This window comes from Rhinolophus hipposideros (assembly GCF_964194185.1).
Source record: "Rhinolophus hipposideros genome assembly, chromosome: 17".
Classification (NCBI taxonomy): domain Eukaryota; kingdom Metazoa; phylum Chordata; class Mammalia; order Chiroptera; family Rhinolophidae; genus Rhinolophus; species Rhinolophus hipposideros.
In genome coordinates, this window is record NC_138063.1 from 32,407,402 (window position 1) to 32,430,864 (window position 23,463).

General features: G+C 34.1%; 1 protein-coding gene across 2 annotated transcripts in view; it reads right to left on the reverse strand.

The window, feature by feature from the left end:
- ASXL3 (ASXL transcriptional regulator 3) overlaps window positions 1-23,463 on the reverse strand; it is a 171,079-nt gene that overhangs the window by 51,758 nt on the left and 95,858 nt on the right. For both annotated transcript variants that reach the window (XM_081078727.1, XM_081078725.1), the window contains 3 exons: window positions 23,318-23,435; window positions 22,260-22,379; window positions 11,691-11,854 (listed from right to left, as the gene is read on the reverse strand). In XM_081078727.1, coding sequence (XP_080934853.1) covers window positions 11,691-11,854; window positions 22,260-22,379; window positions 23,318-23,435 — 402 coding nt within the window. The remainder of the gene's footprint in view (window positions 1-11,690; window positions 11,855-22,259; window positions 22,380-23,317; window positions 23,436-23,463) is intronic.

Consider the following 23,463-nt stretch of genomic DNA (forward strand, 5'->3'; position numbering starts at 1 on the left):
CAAAGCAGTTACAGTTCACAGGAAGAAAATCAGAGAACCAATGGAAAGCATCACAGAGAGAAAATTCTGGACTTTTTCAGCTGAGTGTTGATCAGTGCACAAATGTGAGGAAGTACCAGAGGCTGGGAAGAACGACCTGAAACAAACAGAAGTCACAGTACGCTGTGCTCATAGTGTCTGTTCCCACCAGTCAGACTAAAAGCACATGCCCCAGTGATGGAAAAGAAATTGCCATACACTGAGCACTGTTCTGGTTCTGCCAAAGATATCTTAAGAGTTCTGGTTCTGCCAAAGATATCTTAAGATTCCAAAGTATCAAACTGTTTCCAAATAACTATATCAAGCTCACTCATATGCCCACTCATAAGCGTTTCCTCTCACCTTCAAAATTACATTCCCAGGGAACTTCGCGTACATGTATTACTTTCTCCTGCTAGACTTAGAAGATTGATGAAGGCAGACGTATGACAGTCTCGTATGATATAACATCCCCAAGGTCTGGCTCACTGCATAAGCCACCATAACACGTCAATTAATGTTTTAAAAAATAACTGAATTCTCCTGAATCACCTTCAGCAGTTTATTAATAGACACTGTCGAAATAATTTTTATCCTGTTTCACTAACACTTAGAGGGTCTTGTTCTCTGAATTGTCACACTGCATGTCGTTTTTGAACTGCCAAATCTTTCCTATGTCACATTATTGATCTGTCTTTTTATCCTGAGAGAGAGGTCAGTAGGTGTTGTCTTTGTATTAGATATTGAGATTGTTTCTGTCAGAAACTCTGTTGGACCTTGTATAAATCTTTCAGGTTCAGATAAGGGATCAGAAAAAAGTGCATGTTTGCCTCATTGATGCTTGCCTATGTAGAAGTTTGGGACTTGTGAGAAGAAGGGATGGATTCTTTAATAAAGAATATCTTAACCATATATTTAAGGATACATCCATGAGGTGAGACCTCCCTTTAGCTAGCAAAACAGCTTGCCTTTGGACATAGAACACAAGGCAACCCCTTAGCAAATACGGACTGGAACATTTTCTGCAGTGGATCCTTCTGTTTGGAGACTATATCCTAGTGAATATTTCCAGAGAACAGAAGCAGTACAGACATTTTCTCCTCCTGAAGGCTCTACCCTTGCTTCTGGCACTGACCACTCAGAGCTGGTCTGGTCTAGGGCAAATCCACAGCCCTTTCAGTCAGATCCCACAAAGTCTGCCTTTCCAGGCAGTCACTTTCACTTTAGTAATCTCTTTGTTCAATCTAGTCTCACCTTCATTATCTCCTGCAGAAATTCTTCACAGTATTTGGCATCTGGATAACATTCTCCCCCTAAACTCCAGGACTAATAAAGAAATACAACAATGGGGAAAAGCCAATGTCATTTTAATGAGAATTTAGAAGCCAGAATGGGAATTACATATGCATATTTATACTGCCATCTTAATCTAGAGGTTCAAACATTACTACAGCGTTCACTTTCTGTTTCTATTTGATTCTTTATTCCTTTACAGTGTTCTTTAATAAATGGTACAAATGGAATCAAAGTATTTTCTCAGATAACTATATTTTTTGAATAGTGTTTAATAACTACTAGGAGTTCTAAAGGTGATTTAATAAGTGAGATCAGTCTTCTTCCTTCTTATCCTTTAGCCTAATTTAGGGGTGAATCATATCTGTTCATAAGGGTCCATGGTGACTTTGGCATTAGAATGTCCTGTATTAAAATGACAGGCTGCCACATGTATGACTCCCATTCTCAAACTCAAGTCATTTGTAAGATAAAACAAGATTAAAGTTCTTATTCTCCATTACCATATAAACTGACAGTTAAGTGGTACACATACACATATTATTAAAAGATTTAGATTAAATGACAACAAAGGTAATTATGTAAATATTAAATGACAATATTAAATATTTAATAATTTCATATGGTAGAGGTAGTTGATCATATATGGCCTCTCAAACATACCCTTTCAGGTATCATACATAAAAGAAGAGATATTAGCCAATGATACATCTGATAAGGGGTTAATATTCAAAAATTCATAAAAAACTCATCCAACTCAACACCAAAAAAAACAAACAATCCAATTAACAAATGGGCAGAGAACCTGAATAGACATTTCTCCAAAGAAGACATACAAATGGCCAATAGACATATAAAAAGATGCTCCACGTCAGTAATCATTAGACAAATGCCAATTAAAATCACAATGAGATATCACCTCACACCTGTCAGAATGGGCATCATCAATAAATCAACAAACAAGTATTGGCGAAGATGTGGAGAAAAGGGAACCCTTGTGCACTGTTGGTGGGATTGCAAATTGGTACAGCTATCATGAAAAACAGTATGAAGGTTCCTCAAAGAATTAAAAAATGGAACTACCTTATGACCCAGCAATTCCACTCCTGGGTACTTATCCAAATTAATCCAAAACACTAATTCAAAAAGATATAGGCACCCTTATATTCACTGTAGTGCTATTTACAATAGCCACGATATGGAAATAACTAAAATGTCCATCAATAGACAAATGGATAAAGAAATGGTGGTACACATATATACAATGGAAGATTACTTTGCCATAAAAAGAATGAAATCTTACCACTTGTGACAACATGGATGGACCTACAGGGTACTATGCTTAGTGAAATAAGTCAGACTGAGAAAGACAAATACTATCTTTGTCTTTATAATCTCAATTATATGTGGAATCTAAACAACAAAACAACCAAACAGACAAAACAGAAACAGACTCATAGATACAGAGAGTAAATTGATGGTTAGTATATGGGAGGAGGATTGTGGGGCTGGATGAGGAAGGTGAAGGGATTAAGATGTACAAATTGATAGTTACAAAATAGTCACAGAGATGTAAAGTACAATATGGAGAATATAGTCAATAATACTGTAAAAACTATGTATAGTGTCAGTGGGGTACTAGATTTATTGGGAGATCACTTCATAAATTATATACATGTCTAACCACTATGCTGTACACCTGAAACTAATATAAAATAATACTGAATGTCAACTATAATTAAAAATGTCACAGGAATATAAAGTACAGCATAGGGAATACATTCAATAATATTGTAATAACTGTGTACAGTGTCAGATGGGAGTAATAGACTTACTTATTGGGGTTATATGTGAGCTATATAAATGTCAAATCACTAGATTGTTTTGTACACCTGAAACTAATAAAATAAAAAAAGGAGGAAGATAGTGGCTTACTGTACAGAATTAGATGTTCTCCAGGTTAAATGAGTGTGAGGTCCTCAGTGAACTGCTTTAAGTATAGGATTGAAATAAGCTCTGTTTGTCCGATTGCCAATTACATGCAATTACTTGCTCATCTGTAATTCAATCCAGTTAATACACCACTGAAGTAGATACTGATAAACAGGATTTGATGTTAACTACCCAGTTAGCTAAGAAATGAATAAAATTCAAATGAAATCACTTCCCTTCATAAGCATAATGCTCAGATGGCGAGAATAGAAATCTCCAGGCGTGGTCTAAAAGGATATTTTAGGCCATGTATGATTTACTATCACCAGTAAGTGACTTAGGCTAGAAGGAATATTGGATTTCCTAAGTACTTTAAGATATGCTTTCAGAAGCAGGGAAAAAGCCAAAGTGTCAGTTCCATTAAAATAATTACATCTCAAGTACACACTTAGTATTACCTAAAGGCTTAAGATACTAGTATTTTTTCATATCTTTAATACTTTTGAATTTCTATAATCTGTTAGGTAAATTGACATTTCATTATATACGCTATTTGTAGAATAAAATAACTGTATAATTTTTAAATCAATATATACGGTACATAGAGCAATCTCTAAGAGGAGCCTGACTTATTGAAAATGTATGAGCTATTTCCATCGAGGAAAAAGATGGAAAGCCCTTTCCCATTTGCATTTATAAAGGCTGCGTGACTTCTTTAAATATATACACTGATGCCAACAGAGCCATCAGAAATCAATAAATCACATTCTCATGTGCTGTAAAATGTCTGACACACACATTCATTTTCCTACTCCAAAATTCTCTGCAAAAGGGACTGTGTAAATGTTCCATTTTAGTTTAATGACATTCTCCACAGTTAAAATTATGTGCATTATTGCTAGTGAGTGCAAAAACCTGAAGAGCACAAAGCTAGATGTGATTTTAAAGAGCCTACACAGTACATATCCTTTGGTGGCTAGTCATTTAAGAGACCACAGCCACACAGATATGAATGCAGAACAAAATTGGAAGATCAGTAAGAAAGGATTGAAATGCTGCAATTACCATTTGCACAAAAAATAATAGGCATAATTTATTTAGAAGCAGTTGTGGAATGGTGCTGTTAAGTATTTGAAGAGAGAGCCCTGATAGCCTTGATACCACCAAATGGAGGCAGAGAAGAACATCACTTAAGAATGATACAGATGACAGAAGGGACAACAACCTATTCATCAGTGATGTTCGATTTGAAAGTGTAATAAAAACCTAAATATGACTCTACTTCAGTTGACATTTATTCCACCAGCTGCCATATATTTTTAAAAGGTCACAAAATTGTTCTATGTAGACACAGTTTATAAAGTACAAATCCTTAGAGAAAAGAGGATCTGCTATGTACAATCAAGGAGGTTCTAAAAATTCCCCAAGCGCATCTTGCAGGGAGCTATGCACAAAGGAATGTCTGGCTACAAACCCAAGCCCTGAATTTATTAAACCAATATTCCTACATGAGGATTGAATGAAGAACTAGCTACAATTCTATCTGTTCACTAGCACTGGCCAACTGCTGCTCTGACCCTTTAGTTTCTTTGTATTTGATCTCTGAACATAACTGTAGTAGCCAAGGAGAGCACTTTTTGACCTGTGTGTTTACCTAAACCTGATCATATTCGAAGTGTTATTTTGAGACTCGGTAACATCCTTCAACAACATGTATTTCTTCCTTTAACCTCACATTTTTCACTCTCTGAGACCTCCACTCACTCTAGCTCCTCTGACCTTACTTTTCTCCCTATCTAGCCTGCACCCCATATCAACCCCTCCAACAAGCGTTTCACAAGTCCTCTAAAATCTCTCAGCTCCTTCTATTTGAGCCTCTATAAACCTCCAACTCTTGCAAAACCCAACTTCCGGTACATCTATTACCAAGCTAAATGTACAACTATTTAGTATGGCTGGGGTGGAAAACACAGAAGTCGAAGAACTGTGTCCACTGCCACCTAACCTCAAATGGAGCCTCAGTGCTGTTCAGCAATGATTTTTCCCAGGATGAATATATGCTAATCCATCAAGCTGTTTCCCAGAGCTCTTTTCCTCTCCTAAAACCCCTGGTCCTCTAGTCTCAGATCAAATACACCACCACCCAGATGAAAACCCCCCACGTTCCACTGTACTTTCAAATTTGGTTATTTCTTCACCCCCTCCTTCCTGTTGCTCTTCTCTCTGATCTTAGAAATCAGCATGTTTTCCCCCCCTTAAACCAGCTTCTTCTCCAATCCCTATCCCTTCCCATCAATTCTAAAATTTTGGTCAATAAGTCAAAGCTCTTCCGTGTTTAATTTCTTCCATCAACCCCCCTCCCCCATTTTAAGGACAAAAACATGTTTAAGTCCACCCTAGCTTTAAACAAAGTACCAATCTTTTGCTATTCTCAAATGTACAATAAACCTTGCCTAAAAATATGTTATTTGGTTCCCCTTTTTCCCCCAAATCCAATTACCAAGACTTGATGATTTTAGTGCTCAAATGTCTGTATTGAACTAAACTGTGTTGTCCCCCGCGTCCTGCACTGCAATCCTATGTTGAAACCCTAACACGCAATGTATTTGGAGACAAGGCCTCTAAAGAGGTAATTATGCATAAAGGAGGTCATATGGGTGGGCCCTAATCCAAATGACTGGTGTCTTTATGAAAAGAGGAAGGGACACCAAGGATGTGATTGCACAAAGAAATAGCCATGAGAGGACGCAATGAGAAAAAGGTCTGCAAGTCAAGGAGAGAGGCCTCAGCAGAATGCAAGCATGCCAGCACCAGTGATCTTGGACTTGTAACCTCCAAAACAGTGAGAAAATACATTTCTGTTTTTAGGCCACTCAGTATTGACTTTGTTATGGCTGCCCTAAGGAACTGATACACTGTCTCATAAATCAGGCCTTTCTTTTTCATTCTATAATGGCTTTGGCTGAAGTTCTCGTGTTTATCAGATATGTTAAACTAGTCTTGTAAGTAGTTTTCTAGCCTATGCTCATTCACTCCTTCAGAAAACATTCACTGAGCACTTACTATAAGCCAGGCACAGTGAACAGAAGAAAGCAATCCACTGTCCTGGGGCTTTTATTTTCATGAGGAAAGACAAAAAAAAAATAAAAATGAATTTGTAAGTTAATTATAGACTATGATAAGTACAGGAAGGAAATAAACAGAAAAATAAAGACAGAAAACAACTAAAGAGGATATGTCAGATGGAAGGGGAGGGCAAGAAAAGCCTCTGGGAGGAGATGCCATTGGGACTTAATTGGTGGATGGGAATGAGCTGACCTTGTCAAAAGATACTGGAAAAGCATTCCTAGCAGAGCCGACAGCAAGTACAGAGGCTGAGAGAGAATTAGGTGTGAGGAACAGGAAGGAGGATAGTGTGACTAAACAACAGCAAGGTGGTGAGTGGGGAAAATCTCCCTCTACTTCATGCCTCACTCCTCCAATACAGTCCCTTTTCTAAAATATAAATCTATAATAATAATGTCACGCTTCAAATGTAAATTTGCAGTATATTCTACATTGCTTGCTGACCAATGAGGCCTTTTTTAAAGGCTTGCTCCAACCTGCCCTTCTGGCTTCAACTTACCCTATACCCCAGCCATCTCAATTGTGTGCTAATAGATCTCACACACTTTTCTGCTTGCGTCTTGGGGGCAAGGAACATCATGTAGGGGAAAAAGCATGGAGTTAGACAAATTTGTGTTCAAATTCTGGCTCCCAAGTTTTTACTTGGAATGAGTTGGACACATCCTATTTTGTTCCTGATCCTCATTTTCCAAATAGATGAAGTTGGGTTAATAATACAGAGTCTTTGGAGAGTTATTATAAGGATTAGTGATAATCCATGTAGAAGGCCTAGCATTGTAAGTAATGAATGGTATCACTGGCACATACTGTTTCCTCTACTAGGATATTGCTACACTTCTCAACCTGGTAAACTTCTTCCATCTTCCCAGAACCAATTCACATGGCACTTTCTCTTTGAAACCTTCTCTAACTCCCACAAACAGAATATAATTATCTCCTCTATGTTCCCATAGCAAAATGCATATACTCCCACCATGGCATATTCTGTAACTACCAGCTTTTACATATCTATCTCCTCTAGAACCATTACCTATTAGGTCTTTTCTTTGAAATACTGACATAGAAGTATTTTCTCCATGAGTGTGAACCAAGAGGCAAGTACCCATTTTTTGATTCAGCTAGCCATCCTACAACAAAGGGATTCAATATAACAACAAGGGATAAGATTGAAAATTAATTCATTAAATTATAACTGAATGGGTCGTTGATAACAACTGAAACCAGGACCAACAACCAGAAGCCCACTCTCACCTCTTCTAATTACCTGAGCCAATAAATCCCCTTTATATTTAAGTCAGTTTGAGTTCATTTTTCTGTTACTTGTAGCATAATGTGTGGCGAGTAAAATTCAATATAAAACTAGATACAACGTTATAAAACAACTAGGAGTAAATAAAAAATGTAATCTAAGATAAACAAAAACAAAAACAAAACAAAACCTCTAAAAAAGAAAGAAAAGTACAAATATGGGAAAACAAAACACCAGACAGGCTGGCTTAATGACAGTTGGCATTGGCAAGATAAATAAAGGGAACGTAGCTTCTCATATTTTAAAGATGTAATAATGGAATGCACTTTGGTTTCATGTTCTCCAGAGTAAGAGGCCCTGAAAGATTGCTTCAGGGGAGACATCAGGCAGAAACCGGGGGTAGTCAAACAAAGGAAACAAGAAAGCTGGGGATTTCAAATTCTGTAAAAATATGTGAAGATCGTTTTCATACAAATAAAATTCTTAGGTGTTTTACATAATTACAGTAACTTCCACTGGCTCAAATAAATCTGTGTATGAGATTCACATTTTCACTGATTCTGGTCGAGAAAGTGGTGTTCATCCTCATATTTACAAGTAGGACTGAAACACCGAGTTTTGATAGCTTGTTGCATCAAGCTACCTCTCTGCTAGGAGAGAAACAAAGAGATATAAATAGCTCTAAATTTCTTGGTATCAAATGTGGATAGGCCCACAGACCCTTTCTGTCCTCCCAAGTTACCCTAGATAAAATCTCCAGTTGCCTTCTAGACCTTTTACAACCCCATTTCATGAGCAATCTGTCATTTATTCCTACTAATCCGGGTTGAAAATATGCCTGGAATCCAGTCCTTTCTTTTCATTTCCAAGGCCAATGTCCAAGGTCAGACCCTTATCTCAAATCTCAACTAGTACAATTGCCTCTTAACCAGTTTCACTATGTCTTATCTTTCTGTTTGTCCAATCCATCATTTACAGGGCTACTGGCTCCTAAGAGAAAATAAAGACTGTATTTTATTTATCCCTTGGACCTTCTCCCCTTCCCTTCTGTCCAGGCCCTAAAATAATTGTATAAATTATTCTATACGTGCCATTTTTTATTTGAAAAATCTGTGATGTTACCCATTGGTTTCAGAAAAAGTTCAAAGAGATTACTCTACAACTCGGTCATTAGGTTGTCAATCATACTATCCTTTGGCACAATATCCCACCACTTTTCCCCTGGTCCAGTCATACTGAACTATTGAATATTCTGGAAACACAAGCATCACACAAGCATATTAGTAAGATATGTTCTCCCTCTACAAAATTCACTTTCCATTGGCTCTACTTATGAAACATCTGTTAGTTCTTCAACAGTCAACTTTTAAGTATCCTTTCTACCAGGAAATCTTCTCTAATACTATTCTCAGACTAAAGTCCTTCATCTTCTGTACCCTCAGCGGACTTTATTCTTCCATTTTGACATTTGTATTACTTTGCCTCATTTTATACTAAATTTGGTGTAGGTTTATCCAGTTATTAGACTTCCTTCCTAGTAATGAGGGAAGAGTATATTTTAGCAGTATTTCAGAATGAGGTTGTCTGTCTCCTTTTTTATTCCTCCAGAACATTCTTGTATCCTCTATATTTAGCAAAATGCACATAGCACATAATACATGCTCAGTAGATATTTCTTGAATAAATAATTTCCCAATGAACTAAATGTTATTTGAAGACAGGTATTGTACCTTACTCATTTATATTTCTCAAACTGACTAGAAAATACTAAGAAACTGCTATAGATTGAATACAATATTGGCTTAGAATGACCTTCTGGGTTACTGAAATATTTGGCTAAACCTAGGACAATTTGTCATTTCTTTATTTCAAAAAGGTTTACTGAGTATCTTATTTATGCCAAATCTTATTCCAGGAGCTGGGAACATTATTGTAAATAAGGTCAGCCATACATATGTTGAAGCGGAAGACAGTTGTGTAGCCAATAAATCAGTATCCCCCACCACAAAAAAAAAAATAAATAAATAAAGGTTTTTTTTTAATTCTTGAACTCGATTCTCAGTCATACAAGCTTGAAACCCAAGAGTCATCTGTGGTTTTTCCCTATATCTTACTTCAACCGTCCTTTGACAAAATGTAAATTGTTACCACTGGATAATGGTGATGGCGATGATGATGATGATGATGATGATGATGAGATGATGATGATGGTGGCAGCGTTATTCTCCTACTCTAAAATTTCAATGCTGTTGTACAAATTCATGCCCTCATTTTGTCTTTTTTGGAACAACAAAAATTGCTTTCTAACAACTCTTTCCATTTTCATGCTTCCCATCTCTAACATTCCTTTTTAGTACTGCCAGAATAATTTTCTTAAAAAGCAATGATATTATATATTACAGCTCTGCTCACAAGCCCTCAATGGTTTTGCACTGTAAACACAGTATAGGGAGAACATTGTTCAGATTCTTTAGTCTCATACTTAAGAATCTTCCAAAACTGACTTCCAATTTGTCTTTCCAGTTCATTCACACTGTTCTTCCCACAATCCAGACTCCCACAAAATTAGCTCTTGATTTTATATCTTTGACCCTTTCACTTGGTACATTTCCATTTATTTTTTTGAAATTCTGCCTATATCTCGAGGCCCAATTCAGGGATCTTAATTCATCTCTGATTTTTACCTTCTGAACATGAAAACTCAATATGCTTTGTGCTTTTACTCCTTAATCTTATCTATTTCTACCTCATTTTTGATTATTTATAAATATCACTTATGTATCTAACTATGTATTTAATCATTGATTCAATAAACACTTAATAGGCACTTACTGTTTTTCCATTATTCCAAAGCACCTAAAAATATATATATATGTATATCATATACATAATAAATATTAAAATTTTAGTACAATAGAGGCAAACTCCCAAATTAGAAAAAAAGATAATTTATGGTTTTGTATAAAGATTAAGTGATACAATACATGTAAATTTATAGCATTTCTTCAATAAATGACAGCTCTTACTATGATAAAAAAGGTACCTAAAATTAAAATACCATTTTTCTAAATATGAGCAATAATCTCTACCAAAGAGATACATAAGAATGGTAGAAAACTATATAGCTCATCGAATTTTAAGCATGCATGAAAGAAGGTTGGTAAGTTAGTACAAAACAGAATCAAATAAAAGCTAAAAAATATATTCAAATTAATATAGAAATAATTGAATCTATCTTGCCCACTTCAATTTATGGATGTACCTATCATTGTGAGATACAAATTCATAAACATACACACATTACATCCATCAACTGGGAGTTATATACAGTGTCAACATTTATTGAAATAAGAATCACAAGGAAATTATTTCACATTTAATAATTTTTGTGAAATGTAATAAAAGTTTTGTGTGATGAAAAAATTTTTTTCCTTTCGTTTCTAAAGAAATAGCTTTAGAATATGATTGATGCCTGCTATTATGGGTCTATATTTCTATTTCCTTATTTTAGAGTCATTTCAAAAATAAAAAAACATATTCAAAGCATTTCCAGTTATACTAAAAAAAGATAAAAGGTGATCATTTATAGGCAATCATATTTATGATGACAGACTCTCAGAAGGCAACTGCAAACATAAATTTTAAATGCTTTTTGGAAAGAGTTGAGAATAAAAACATTTACATAATTTCTTAGAAACCCTGGCTTTTTATTGCTGCACTTCAATATTCCCTCTGGGCAAAGGAACAGCTACTTCAAACATTTATTTGATAATGGAATGTTTGATTTCTTTGTTTTCCCTTCCTAATGTGGATAGGTCTGTTGTTTTCACTCTACAGCAATGGACTATATTTTAAAATTTGAATTGGCTCGCTACTGATAATAAAAAAAAATGGTTTTGTTTTGACAGATTAAATAAATACACCAATGCTAGCAGTAAGCATATAAATTACATAAATATACTATATTATTACAAAATGGTCCATCCACTTATCAGTCATCTTCGATAACAGACCTGCCACTTCATAATAATGTAACTAGTGACTAATATCAAATGTCTAAACTTCTACTTACCTGCCTATCCACTTCTGGTAGCAAAAGCAGGAGGTATTGTTGAAAATGCTGAGGTAAGGAAGCAAATGTATGTTTATTTATTAATGCCCTTAAGTTAGTGTTGACAAGAATAGATCCTGGGGTTTCTATGTCAATGTCCTCAGCTTTGGTCCATTTCAAGTGCCCTGTGATAAAGAAGTAAGAGGGATGAATTTACTACAGATTGGGAAAATCATGTATGTGTACACACTCATATGTATATATTGGACATATACGAGTATACATGTATATATATATACATATACGTGTATATATATTCATAAATATGTTTAGTTCTATCCCTTATAAAAAGGATATTTCAGAAGGAAATTTCCAAAGCTTCTTTTTCTGTCTTGCCTCAGTTGTCTTTAATTTTCATAATACATACTTTACTCAATACTATCTATAGTTTTAACTCAAAGTAGCATCAGGTCTAGATAAAAAAGTTTTTTTTTTTAATTATGATCTTCTGATTAACCAGGATTTTAAAAAACTTTATAGAGCATAAGTGGTAACAATTGCAATTTTTGTAAATTCTACAAGACCTAGGATCATTAATAACAGTGCTGATAATTTTAATAGAGATAATGGTAGCACTGATCGCTGTGAGCTCCCTGTGTCTGGTAAAGCACTAAGTCCTAGATTAATTCAGAAGATTCTTATCCAAGTTATTTTGGGAGTAATAACTTAAAAAGCAATCCCTTACAAAAATATTACCTGCGAGGTCTGAAATACCAGTATGTTTTGAAGGATAATTGTATAACTCAAGGCACCCTGACCTCCAAAAGAAGGCTGTATGCACAGCTCACAACTTGAAATTATGAAACACAAGATAATAATCTACCATGAGGGACAGTTAGCTGAAACATCAATTGGAAGAATTACCACTCTTAGTTATTTGAGGTAAGAGAACCTCTTGAATGTGATTGTAATAGAATATGTTTTAAATCAAGGGCCTCTGAGCTATTTCCACACCAATGACTGTTTTGGTAAATACAGTTTTATTGGAACACTGTCATGTCCAATTGCTTAGATATTGCCTAGGTCTGCTTTTGCACTACAATGCAGAGTTGAATAGTTGTAACAGAAATGGCATGACCTGCACAGCTTACAGTATTTACTCTCTGGGCCCTCATAGAAAAATTATTGGTTCTTATTTTAAATAATTCGAGACAAAATAAGGAACAAAACCATTATAAAAAAACAGGATACTCCGATCAAGACATAGGCAAATTTGAAACAGAACCAGATAGAACTTCTAAGAAAAAAAAAAAAAGTGTTGGAGAGGTTGTGGAGAAAAAGGAACCCTCATACACAGCTGGTGGAAATGTAAATTGGTGCAGTCACTATGGAAAACAGTATGGAGATTCCTCAAAAAATTAAGAATAGAATTACCATATAACCCAGCAATCCCTTTTCTGGGTATTTATCCCCAAAATCTGAAAACATTTATCCGTAAAGATATATGTACCCCTACGTTCACTGCAGCCTAATTTACGGTGGCCAAGACATGGAAACAAGCAAAGTGTCCTTCGAAAGATGAATGGATAAAGAGGATGGGATACATATATACAATGCAATATTACCCGGCCATTAGAAAAGATGAAATACTGCCATTTGCGACAACTTGGATCTTGAGATTATCATGCTAAGCAAAATAAATCAGACAAAAAAGTCGAGAACCATACAATTTCACTCATCCGTAGGATATAAAACTGAAAGCAATAAACGAACAAGACAAAGAAAGAAACAAAAAACTCATAGACACAGACAACAGTTTAGTGGTTACCAGAGGGTAAGGGGGTTTAGGAGAGGGTAAGGAGGTCATACAGTTACAGAAGGAGACTTGATTTAGGGTGGTGAACACACAATGCGATATAGATGATGTATTATAGAACTGTACACTTGAATCCTACATAATTTTATTAAGCAATGATACCCCAATAAATTTAATAAAAGAAACAAAAACATTAACAAAAAAATTAAACAATATTCAATTGAAACAGCAGAGGAAAGAATTATTAAATAATTAAAATATAGAGTTGATGAAAATATATAGAATGCAGCATAAAAATGATGCGTCAAAAAATAGGAGAGAGAAGAAATACAGGGAATGAAATAGCAGTAAGAATGCACATCTATCGTAGTTGCAGAATGAAAAACCACAGATGCCAGATGGCAGAGGCAATATTTAAAAAGCTAATGGCTGAAATTTTCAGAATTAAAAAAATGACAAGAGTCCTCAGGTTAAGTAATACACCAAATCTCAAGAAGCATAAATTGAAATCACAAAACATCAAAAAGAAAAAGAAAATTTAGAACAATTTTGAACAAAAATAGGTTACCTTCGAAGGGATGATAGATAATAAGACACAGAAACCTTATCATCAATAAGTAACAGATGACAGTGAAATATCTTCAAAGGGCCAAGAGAAAATAAGTGTCAATTTAGAATTTCATTAATAACAAAGTCTATCAAAATGGCAATGATACAAGAACATTTCAGCATCTAAAATCAAAACTCTATCCCTTAGAGAATCCTGCTGAAATAACCACTAATAGATGTTCTTAACAAATAAAGCAACTAAAACAAAGAAGCAACGAGTGGGTAGCAGAGGCAATGTAAACAGAAAAACTAATAGACACAAGTAGCTCCAAATAGACATTAACGGTGAAAATTAATAACTAATGATAATTAAAACAAAGTGGAAATAAAATAGTAGACAATAATTGCATGCAAGAAGAGAAGGTGTAATTGAAATGAGAACTCTGTAGAACCCAGGCATTGTTTGGTAACAAGAAAGATACAGACTAGTGCTTTACTTTGTTAAAAGTAAAGTAGTCATTGAAAGAAATGAAAAAGACTCATAACTTCCAAATAAATGCATGGAAGGAAAACTCAATCCATCAAATGGAAGGCAGAAAAGAAATTTAAATCAAGTCCAACACAATCAAAATAAATATAAATGGTTTCCACACTAGATTTAAAAAGTAATACAATCCAATTATATGCTGCTTACAAGAGATATACTTAAACATCACATGGAATGGATAAAAATGAGATAAACTAAGAAATACTAGGCAGACATTCAAAACAATAAAAAAGTAATACTACAATATGAACATCAGACAAGATAAACAAAGTTAAAAAAATATTGGGCATGAAAAAGATCATTTCTTAAGTGTAAAAAGAAAAATTCATTGGGAAAATATAATGACTTTAAGCCTGCATCCATTTAAAAACCACAGCATTCAAAATCTAAAATCGAGAGAATTAAAAAAGATAAATTGGTATTGCACAATGCTAGTAGAAAGTCTTAAACATATTTTATCAGAAATTGAGATATCAGACAAAAAACTTGTTTTAAGAATACAGAGGACTTGAACAACTCAATTCTGTACCAATGAATTTGACATAGGGCACTGCACTGAGCCCTTAAGAGAAAGTGTTTTTTTTTTTTTTTGTCTGCACTCAAGGAACAGTAAAAAAACAAAAACAAGACAAAACAAAAACCTGACCAGTGAGTCTCAACAAATACTAAAGAATAACATAAAACTTTGTCTTTCTGTCCATAGAGAAATAAAACTAGGTATCAATAACACAAATACAGCAACTCTCCAATTCTCTTATATCCATTATACATTTGAACTTTCAAAAGCACACTTCTAAGTATTTCATAAGTTAAAGAAAAAATCTGCAATGAAAGTAACAAAATCTTTAATTCTAAATAATGTCAAAATTTGTAAAATACAACTCAATCGGTTTTAAGGTAAATTGTACAGAGTGGAAAAAATATTGAAAATTCAAGGGTTAAGTGTACAAATCAAGAAGTTAATAAATGAAAGTGATAATACAAACTTAAGAAAGAAAACAGGAAAGATTGTAAGAATAAGACATAGAAAAAAGGACAATGAAGATCATCAAAAACAAAAAAAGTTTTTCTTTTATTAGACTAATAAAATAGGCATACCTCTAGTGAGCGGTGACATAAATGAACATGAATAGGAATGAAAGGTAGGGACATAATTTGAGATATCGTATAAATTTACAAAGCATCATTAAAATTAGAGTTTTTTATTTATTAAATTTATTGGGTGACACTGGTTAGTAAAATTATAGAGGTTTCAAGTGTACATTTCTATAATACATCATCTATATATTACATTGTGTGTGTTCACCACCCAGAGTCAGTTCTCTTTCCATCACCATATATTTGATAAAATTAGATTTTAAAAAGCATAATATAATATTGACTTCAGCCAATATCTTTGAAGACAGACAAACTACAAGTTTATACATTTTCACATTTAATTTAAAAATAGAAAACCTGAATAAATTTGTAAAAACTTAAAAAAAAAATGGATAAAGAGACAAGCCTCCACCCCATATGCACACAGTGTACTTATAAATAGCTCTAAAGATGACTTTTACCAATACATCAAGAACTCTCACACCATTTCATTTTATACACATTTCATTGAGGAGGTAAAAAAAGAAAGTTCTTTAATTCACTTTATGAAGTTAATATAACCTTTATTCCAAAATAAGGATAAACACAAATAGAATGAGAGAGAAAATTTATTAGCCAATCTCACACAGAAAAGTACAAAAGTTGTATCTATTTAGGTACAAAAGTTGTATCTAATCTGACAAACTCCTAATGTTTGTTGAGTCAAGGTAATGGATATGCAAAGGTCTGCTCTATTAGCATCTGTATTTTTCTATATGTTTGAAGTATTTCACAATAAAAAAATAATTGACCAGGCAGAGAAGAATTAGGAAGAAGCCTTCTTTTCTCATCAGAGGCTAAGGTAAAACCTAGAGGCAGAAATGTTGAAAAATATAGGAAAGGAATTTGCTTAATTCATTTTTATGGCCTAAATATTCTCAATATGAAGGAATTGAGATCATTTATCAAGAGTGATTCTGATTGGGGGGGTGTTGGCAAAATGAAAACAAACTGAAAAACTTTTGAAATATGTGTTATGAGCAATGTAAAAAGTATATGCTGTTAGTTACTATTTAATATGGTTCAAAATTTTTAATAAGACTATCATAGAAAAAAAAGAAAAGATTCACAGAGTTATATATTCTTTTATGACAACCAAATGAAGATCTATTTCAAAACTGTCCATCTAAGAAAATGTATGTTTTATAATTTTGGAACAAAAATGGAGCAGATGAATATATTGCTAAATTTGTTGCCACACAGAATGTTTAATTCCTTTTTAATTATCCTTATGCACTTACTCTTAATTGGCTTAAGAACAATCCAATTATATTTGATTGTATTTTCTTGTTAAAGCTGGTACCTCATCTCCCTACAGTATTCACAAGAAGAAAAAGATGTAGTAATTCTAGAGTCTAATTCCTGGACACCAGAGTGTAAAGTAGTTGAAGTTGAAAGAAGGAGGGAAGAGAAGCAACAATTGCCAAATTGCCACAGTGAGGGTCTATGCTATATAAAAAAACATTAGGTTGACCCCATGATAAAAATCATGGGAATATGTCCAATTAGGGTCATGGAAATTCTCTATCATTTTGACCAAAGGGGATTGGAAGCGCATCAATTTGTGGAAAGGTTGCAGACTCTAGAGCTCTCGTTGATCAGTAGGTAGTCTGCTGTCTGAAAGACTCATAGTTCCCAGAAGGGGACCTACACAGGATTTATGCATAAAATGCACAAACACAGAGACATAATAGTTACCCAGAGGGAAGGAGAACACGCCAGAGGCTGACCAGGGCCTTTTGTTACAGGAGGAATGGCCCAAAGAAATACAGAAAGAGTACAAAATGAAAGAGTTCGTCCTTGTCTCAAAGAAATTAGAGAGGGACGATTCTGAAAGAACTGAGACAAAAAACAGGCTTTCAAAGAGTAAAGTCTAAGGGAAAAAAAATTTATCAGAGGACAAAATCTAATCATCTACAACACGAATCCATATAGACTTCACAAATGAAGAAACTGTGTAAAAAGTCTATTATAGTACTTGAGTTACTGAATTATGGAGATTCTGATTATAAAATAGAATATAAATGTTAACAACTTTGATCTTTAAAAAATAACATAAATAACAAAAACATGGAAGTAGCAGGGACTGTAAGTGTAATTTTTTCCCCATCCTTTGTAATATATTGTCCAAAGTCAAATGAGTAGTAAAAAAGTTAAAATGATAATCACACATATTTCATATTTCATATTTTTAACATCTTTGGAGTATACTTTTAGATATGAATATATCTTGTCACAATGTTTAGTTAGCAAGTTTCTGTTGTTTGTTTTTACTTCTGTTCATGTTTTATTATTCAGCCAAACAATTAAATTTAATACTTTTAATTAAAATGGTGTAATATAGTTTTTCTAAGATGATCTCTGGCTATACATACACATGAAGAGATGTCAAATAACGTTTATAAAATACTAGAAGAAATTATTTTGCATGACAGATTTAGGGTTATTCAAATTTTATTTTCATTTTTCTGCATTAATTTGTTTTAAAAGTATACAACATTTTACAAAACTAGTAAAGTTATAATTATTCACTACAAAAAGCTGAAACCAAATATAAAATATATTGGAATGAATCCCAGAAGTTGGGTTCAGCAAGGACATTTATTACAAAACCCTCAGAGACATCCATTAGAATCTCAGATTTGTTTAGCAGGCACTTTTGAAACTCCTACTATGTGATACGGTAGGAAGATGTATAATTAAACATGGGTTTAAATAAATGATCCCTAATTTAAGGAGCTTTTATTTTAGTTAGGGGAAAATGTGAGAAATTAACACAAAACTAGTGGTAAGAGAGAATATCATTAAACATTTTTTTAAAAATGTTCACAATCCATCCTTTAAATGCCCTGAAGACTGTGAGATGATAATGTACCACGGTTAGTTCAGAAAATGCCATAGAGAGGTTTTAAAACTCTTTTGCTAAGATAAGGAGACAGGATATTAAAACAACTGATTAGGCAAGAAAAATATGTACTTCAAACCCCATTTTCACCTACCTTTCATCTCACTGGATGTGGTTTTGATTGCCTGATTATTTGGTAGTCTAATATTTACTGTTTTAATAATTTTCAAGACATGAGATATAAAGGAGCTTTGTAGATATTGTTACTATTTGATTTTATGCATATAAAAATAATGTTTTCTACCATGCATGAGTAAGAATGGTAGAGGATTAACACGGTTTTGTTTGTTTTTTACCATAAGATCATTAAAGAAATATTCTATAGATCCATTATTTTTTTCAACTGCACTCACTTGCCCCATGTTACCATACCTATTCAGTCAGATGGCTACTCAGAGAAATATTTTCATATATGTAGCCCTGGTTAAGAACGAACAAAACAAAACAAAACACCTATGTCAAAAGTAATGGGTTCTTGTGCTGAGTGATACATTTCTTACAAGAATTTCAGGATCATGATCAGAACTGGAATGACTGAGGGATGTTGAAGCTTTCTCTCTCTCTCTCATATATGTATGTATATACTCGTAGTATGCTCCTAGTCCTCTCCAAAGAAGATGGTATATGAAAGGTTCTGAGGAGGTCTGTGGTGCACCCTTTACTGTAGGGTCCTCAGGGAAATACAGTGGGGTCCATTGTGTGCTGGGCTACACACATGAGATCCCAAACCCAGGTGAAACCTACATCTTGAATAGGGTGAATATCCTGCAAGTTGACAAATTAAGTAATTGCCAGAGACCAAAAGGAAGCACTTAGGGGACAATTAAAAGTATTTCATATCCTGCTAGAGAAATCACATAATGAAGATAAAAATTTAGATTTACATTCTAAAGTCGGATTTTGACTAGATTTCAGAATTACCAATTTAAGATACAAAAGACTTTATAGCATTTGTTTTAATTCAGAATGGTTTCAACAGGTTAGGACTTACATACAGTTACCTCTACCTAGAGTGGGCAAAGAAGGTTAAAACCCCATTTCTGAAACTGTACGAATTAGATGTCTAACTCTGGCGGGAAAAACAGGTAACAGAGAACCAGATCTCCCTGTCGAGTTGGCTAAGGTCTGTTGGGTGGGTTCATCTTTCTTTGCATTAGTTCTGCGGCTATAAATTGGTTCACAATGAATGACCTTTCCCAAGAGCACAGGATCATTTTTATTCAAGGAACTGTTTACTATGCTGAAACTTACAGGATGCCTCATACATCCAAACTTAGTAGCCCATTCAGTTACTTATAAATAATTCATTCAACATTTATTCAGTACCTACTAAATAAGAGGGATATAGTGGGTGTGGTGAAAACCTCAAAGATGGATATGAAGTTCACTATTCCCAAGGAATTAACAACTTAATGGCAAAGAAGGGAGTGCAAAATGTACATAAATGTGCCTTACAGAGTAAATAAATGCCACCCTGACTCTAAAATGCTTCAGAGCATGTAGAATCTTTTACTGTGTGAAATTCCTAAGGTCATAGAACATCAAAAATATTAATTTCCAAAAGAGACATGGGTTATTGTCTGGATGGTTACATGTAAGTCTCTTTCATTTTACATTTTTTGACTTTTCATTTTACAGTATTGGGCATACACTGGAGCCTTAATAAGTACTACTGACTTCATTTCCACAAAATAAGACATTCCACTCAGCTGCTTGCTAGGTTAGTCAGTTACTCATAATTCCATACGAGTATCACCTTTAGTTTACTTTTGACCAATTTTTTGCCTTAATTGCCTTTATTTAAATCCCACCTTTTACCGCAGTCTGTTTAATTTTAAAGAATCAGTCAAGAAATCTTATAATTGATCACTCTCAGTCTATGTGTAACTAGTGTTACCTGCATTTAAAGACCTATGGAAGACTCCTAATGTCATAGAGAGCCACAGTGCTTCTCAGTGGTGCCTAGAGGTCTACAATATGGCTAGATGATTTGACAGTCAGACCATATTCAAGATTAATGGTTTAGACGTTGGAGTTAGCAATGCCTTAGCTTGTTATCTCAGCTGTGTCATTTATGGGTAAATCTCCTTAAACTTCTGGGCCTCAGTTTCATCAGCTTAAAAATGGAAATAATTCTACTGTACATAATTGAATCAAGGACTAACAGAGATAACCTTTGTCGAAATACCTAGACCATTGCATTAAATATGATTTTACTTTTCCATTCCTTCATTAAGGTAGCTTCATGATTTTTACTACTTTGTAGTCTTAAAGCAAGCAGGTGAAAAAGAACAAAATGATCTCCTTTATCACCTTTTTAATTTGTGAACAAGTCAGCTAAAATAAGTACATTACTCATATTAAAGTAAAACCCAAAAGGCTGGAAGAAAAAAAACAATACATCAGTATACGTTTAAGTGTGGTTACACACAAACACACACTCATACATTTTTGGGCTACACAAAAACTATAAAATTATTTAGCTTTGGAAATAATGAAAATGAATTATGCTACATTTAAATAATTTAGAACAAAATAAATCTGCTTCCCCAAAGAGATCTTATCTAAGGATATACAAATCCAATTCAAAGGCTTCTTATTGAAAGTATGTTCCTAGGATTTAGCATAATCCCTGGTATACAGTAAGTAATCAATAAACCTTTACTAAAAAAGCAAAATAAATGGGTCAAAATCTTGCTTGAACTTTACAAACAGACAAATTCTGCAAATAAGAACGGCCCTAAGTTGCCAAGAAAATCAGTGGCAGAACCAGTGATAAAGTGCAGGCCCATAAACTGGTAGTTTCTATCAACCATGTTACAAAATGTTACAATGATCCAGGTCATTATCATTACCCTTACTCAGAGGTGAAATAACTCAGAGAAATGAAGCCATTAGGTCCGGACATCCAACAAGCAGATTCAGTAGAGAACTGCAATGTTCAGCAGAGGATACGTTTAGTTTCGTCTTTTTAATTCTCGTATTTCTTTTTCCCTGATTGCTGCCGTTGGGTTCCGTACGAAAAGTTATCAGGAAGGAAATCTTCAGAAGAAAACTTGGTGCTGACTTGGAGGACCCCTGGACTGTGTCTCCCACACTTCTCAGCAATTTTACACTATGTTTCAACAAGCACTACTGAGTATTTCAAGCAGCACAGATGAAAAGCAAGGTAGAACAGTTTTACTGCAGCGGACCCCAGTGACAATGTACTCTCCAGTTCAATGAACTCTTTATAAAAGTTGTATTTTTTTCCTCCCAATACAATTTTATTCCTTCCAATAAAATGAAATCCAGTTGCAGGAACAATACATTGTACATCAGATAGAATCATGACTAAGCAGATAATTACTGAAATACATATATGATTTTAAATCTCTTATCTTTAGCCCCTGCTTCATCTAGTGTCATTCACAAATTTAGCAATATTTAAGCAATATTTAATATTTAATAATCTTAATGCTTAAGATCATTCTGTTATAACTACATTTCCTTATTTAGCACCCTTTTTGGTTTAGATAAATTGGAAAGATTTTTTTTTTTTATTTAGCTATTAAAATTTTTGAGATTTTCTATAATTTCATTCAAAAAGATATAAATGTCTAAAATGTGAAATGTCACAATCTATTGAACACTCACCTAAACCAGACTTTTTTAATCGTTTTAAGTGCTGACTTGTTTGTTTTCCAGTGGGAGATTTTTGTCCATGTTTCATTTCTTTATCTGAGCTGTCTGCTTCACCATTTTTAGATTCAGATCCTAAAAAAGGAAATAGTTATTATGTCATCTTCCTCTTGCTGTCCTTGAAAAGAAAAATCCAAAATTGTTTTAAAAACTGTAGATATAATCTCGTTTCTAAAAGTTAATTCACTACCTTTGGGCACAATCTGATTCCTCTACTGGATACAAAGAGAAAAGCCCAATAAATCAATCCATCAGAACAAAAAGCAAGAACAGATGGCCTAATAGTGGAGTCAAAAACACGTTCACTGATCTGATAGCTTTTAAAAAAAACACTCGGGTCTTTTGTAAAAATACACGAATAAGCTTCAACAATAGTATATCATTTAGAGACAATGCAAGACAAGGAAAAAAAGAGGGAGGGAGGGAGGGAGAGAGATCATACCTTTATCAATGACTTTATGTTGAAGTAGGAACAGAAAATGCAAACATCAGTCTATAATAAATAGAATGGTACATAGCTGATAAAGTGACAGAAGGTAAATTAGAAAAGGTCAGGGCTGCATTGAAGTGAGAAGAATGTTGCCAGAACACAAAAACTAATAAAGGATTCCTGATTTTGTAGCGGAAGACTGCAAAACAAATTCACACTCACAGAAGAACTGCTTTTGATGGCATTACACATCAGCATGTGGTCCACCATTAAAGTTCAACATTCAAACAAAAGCCAATGCAACAAACAAAAAAATCCACCTAGCAGTACCACACCTTTTCTTACACCTATTGACATTAGAAAATGAAGTCCTTTGATGAGGAGTGAGCTGGTGCCTTTTTTAAAGAGGGAAATACCCTATTTGTTTTTGGAATCACTGAAAGAGTCAAAGGTATGAGAAAAATAAACAAAACCTCATGTAGAAATATTATTCAGTTGCAGAAAAAACGCATGACATCTCTCTCAGTGAGAAAGTTTCCTCCGGGAAGAAACTGGCCAAGCATGCCATATTTTAGCTCTTTACCTGAAGGCGAATCCGACTGCTCATCAGACACCTTTAATGGTGTCAAAACAACGCGAGGAACAGTCTTGTTTACCATCATTGAGACTCCATTTCTTCTTTTCTGCTGCTGCCTCAAAGCCTACAAAACATGATAACAAAATATAACA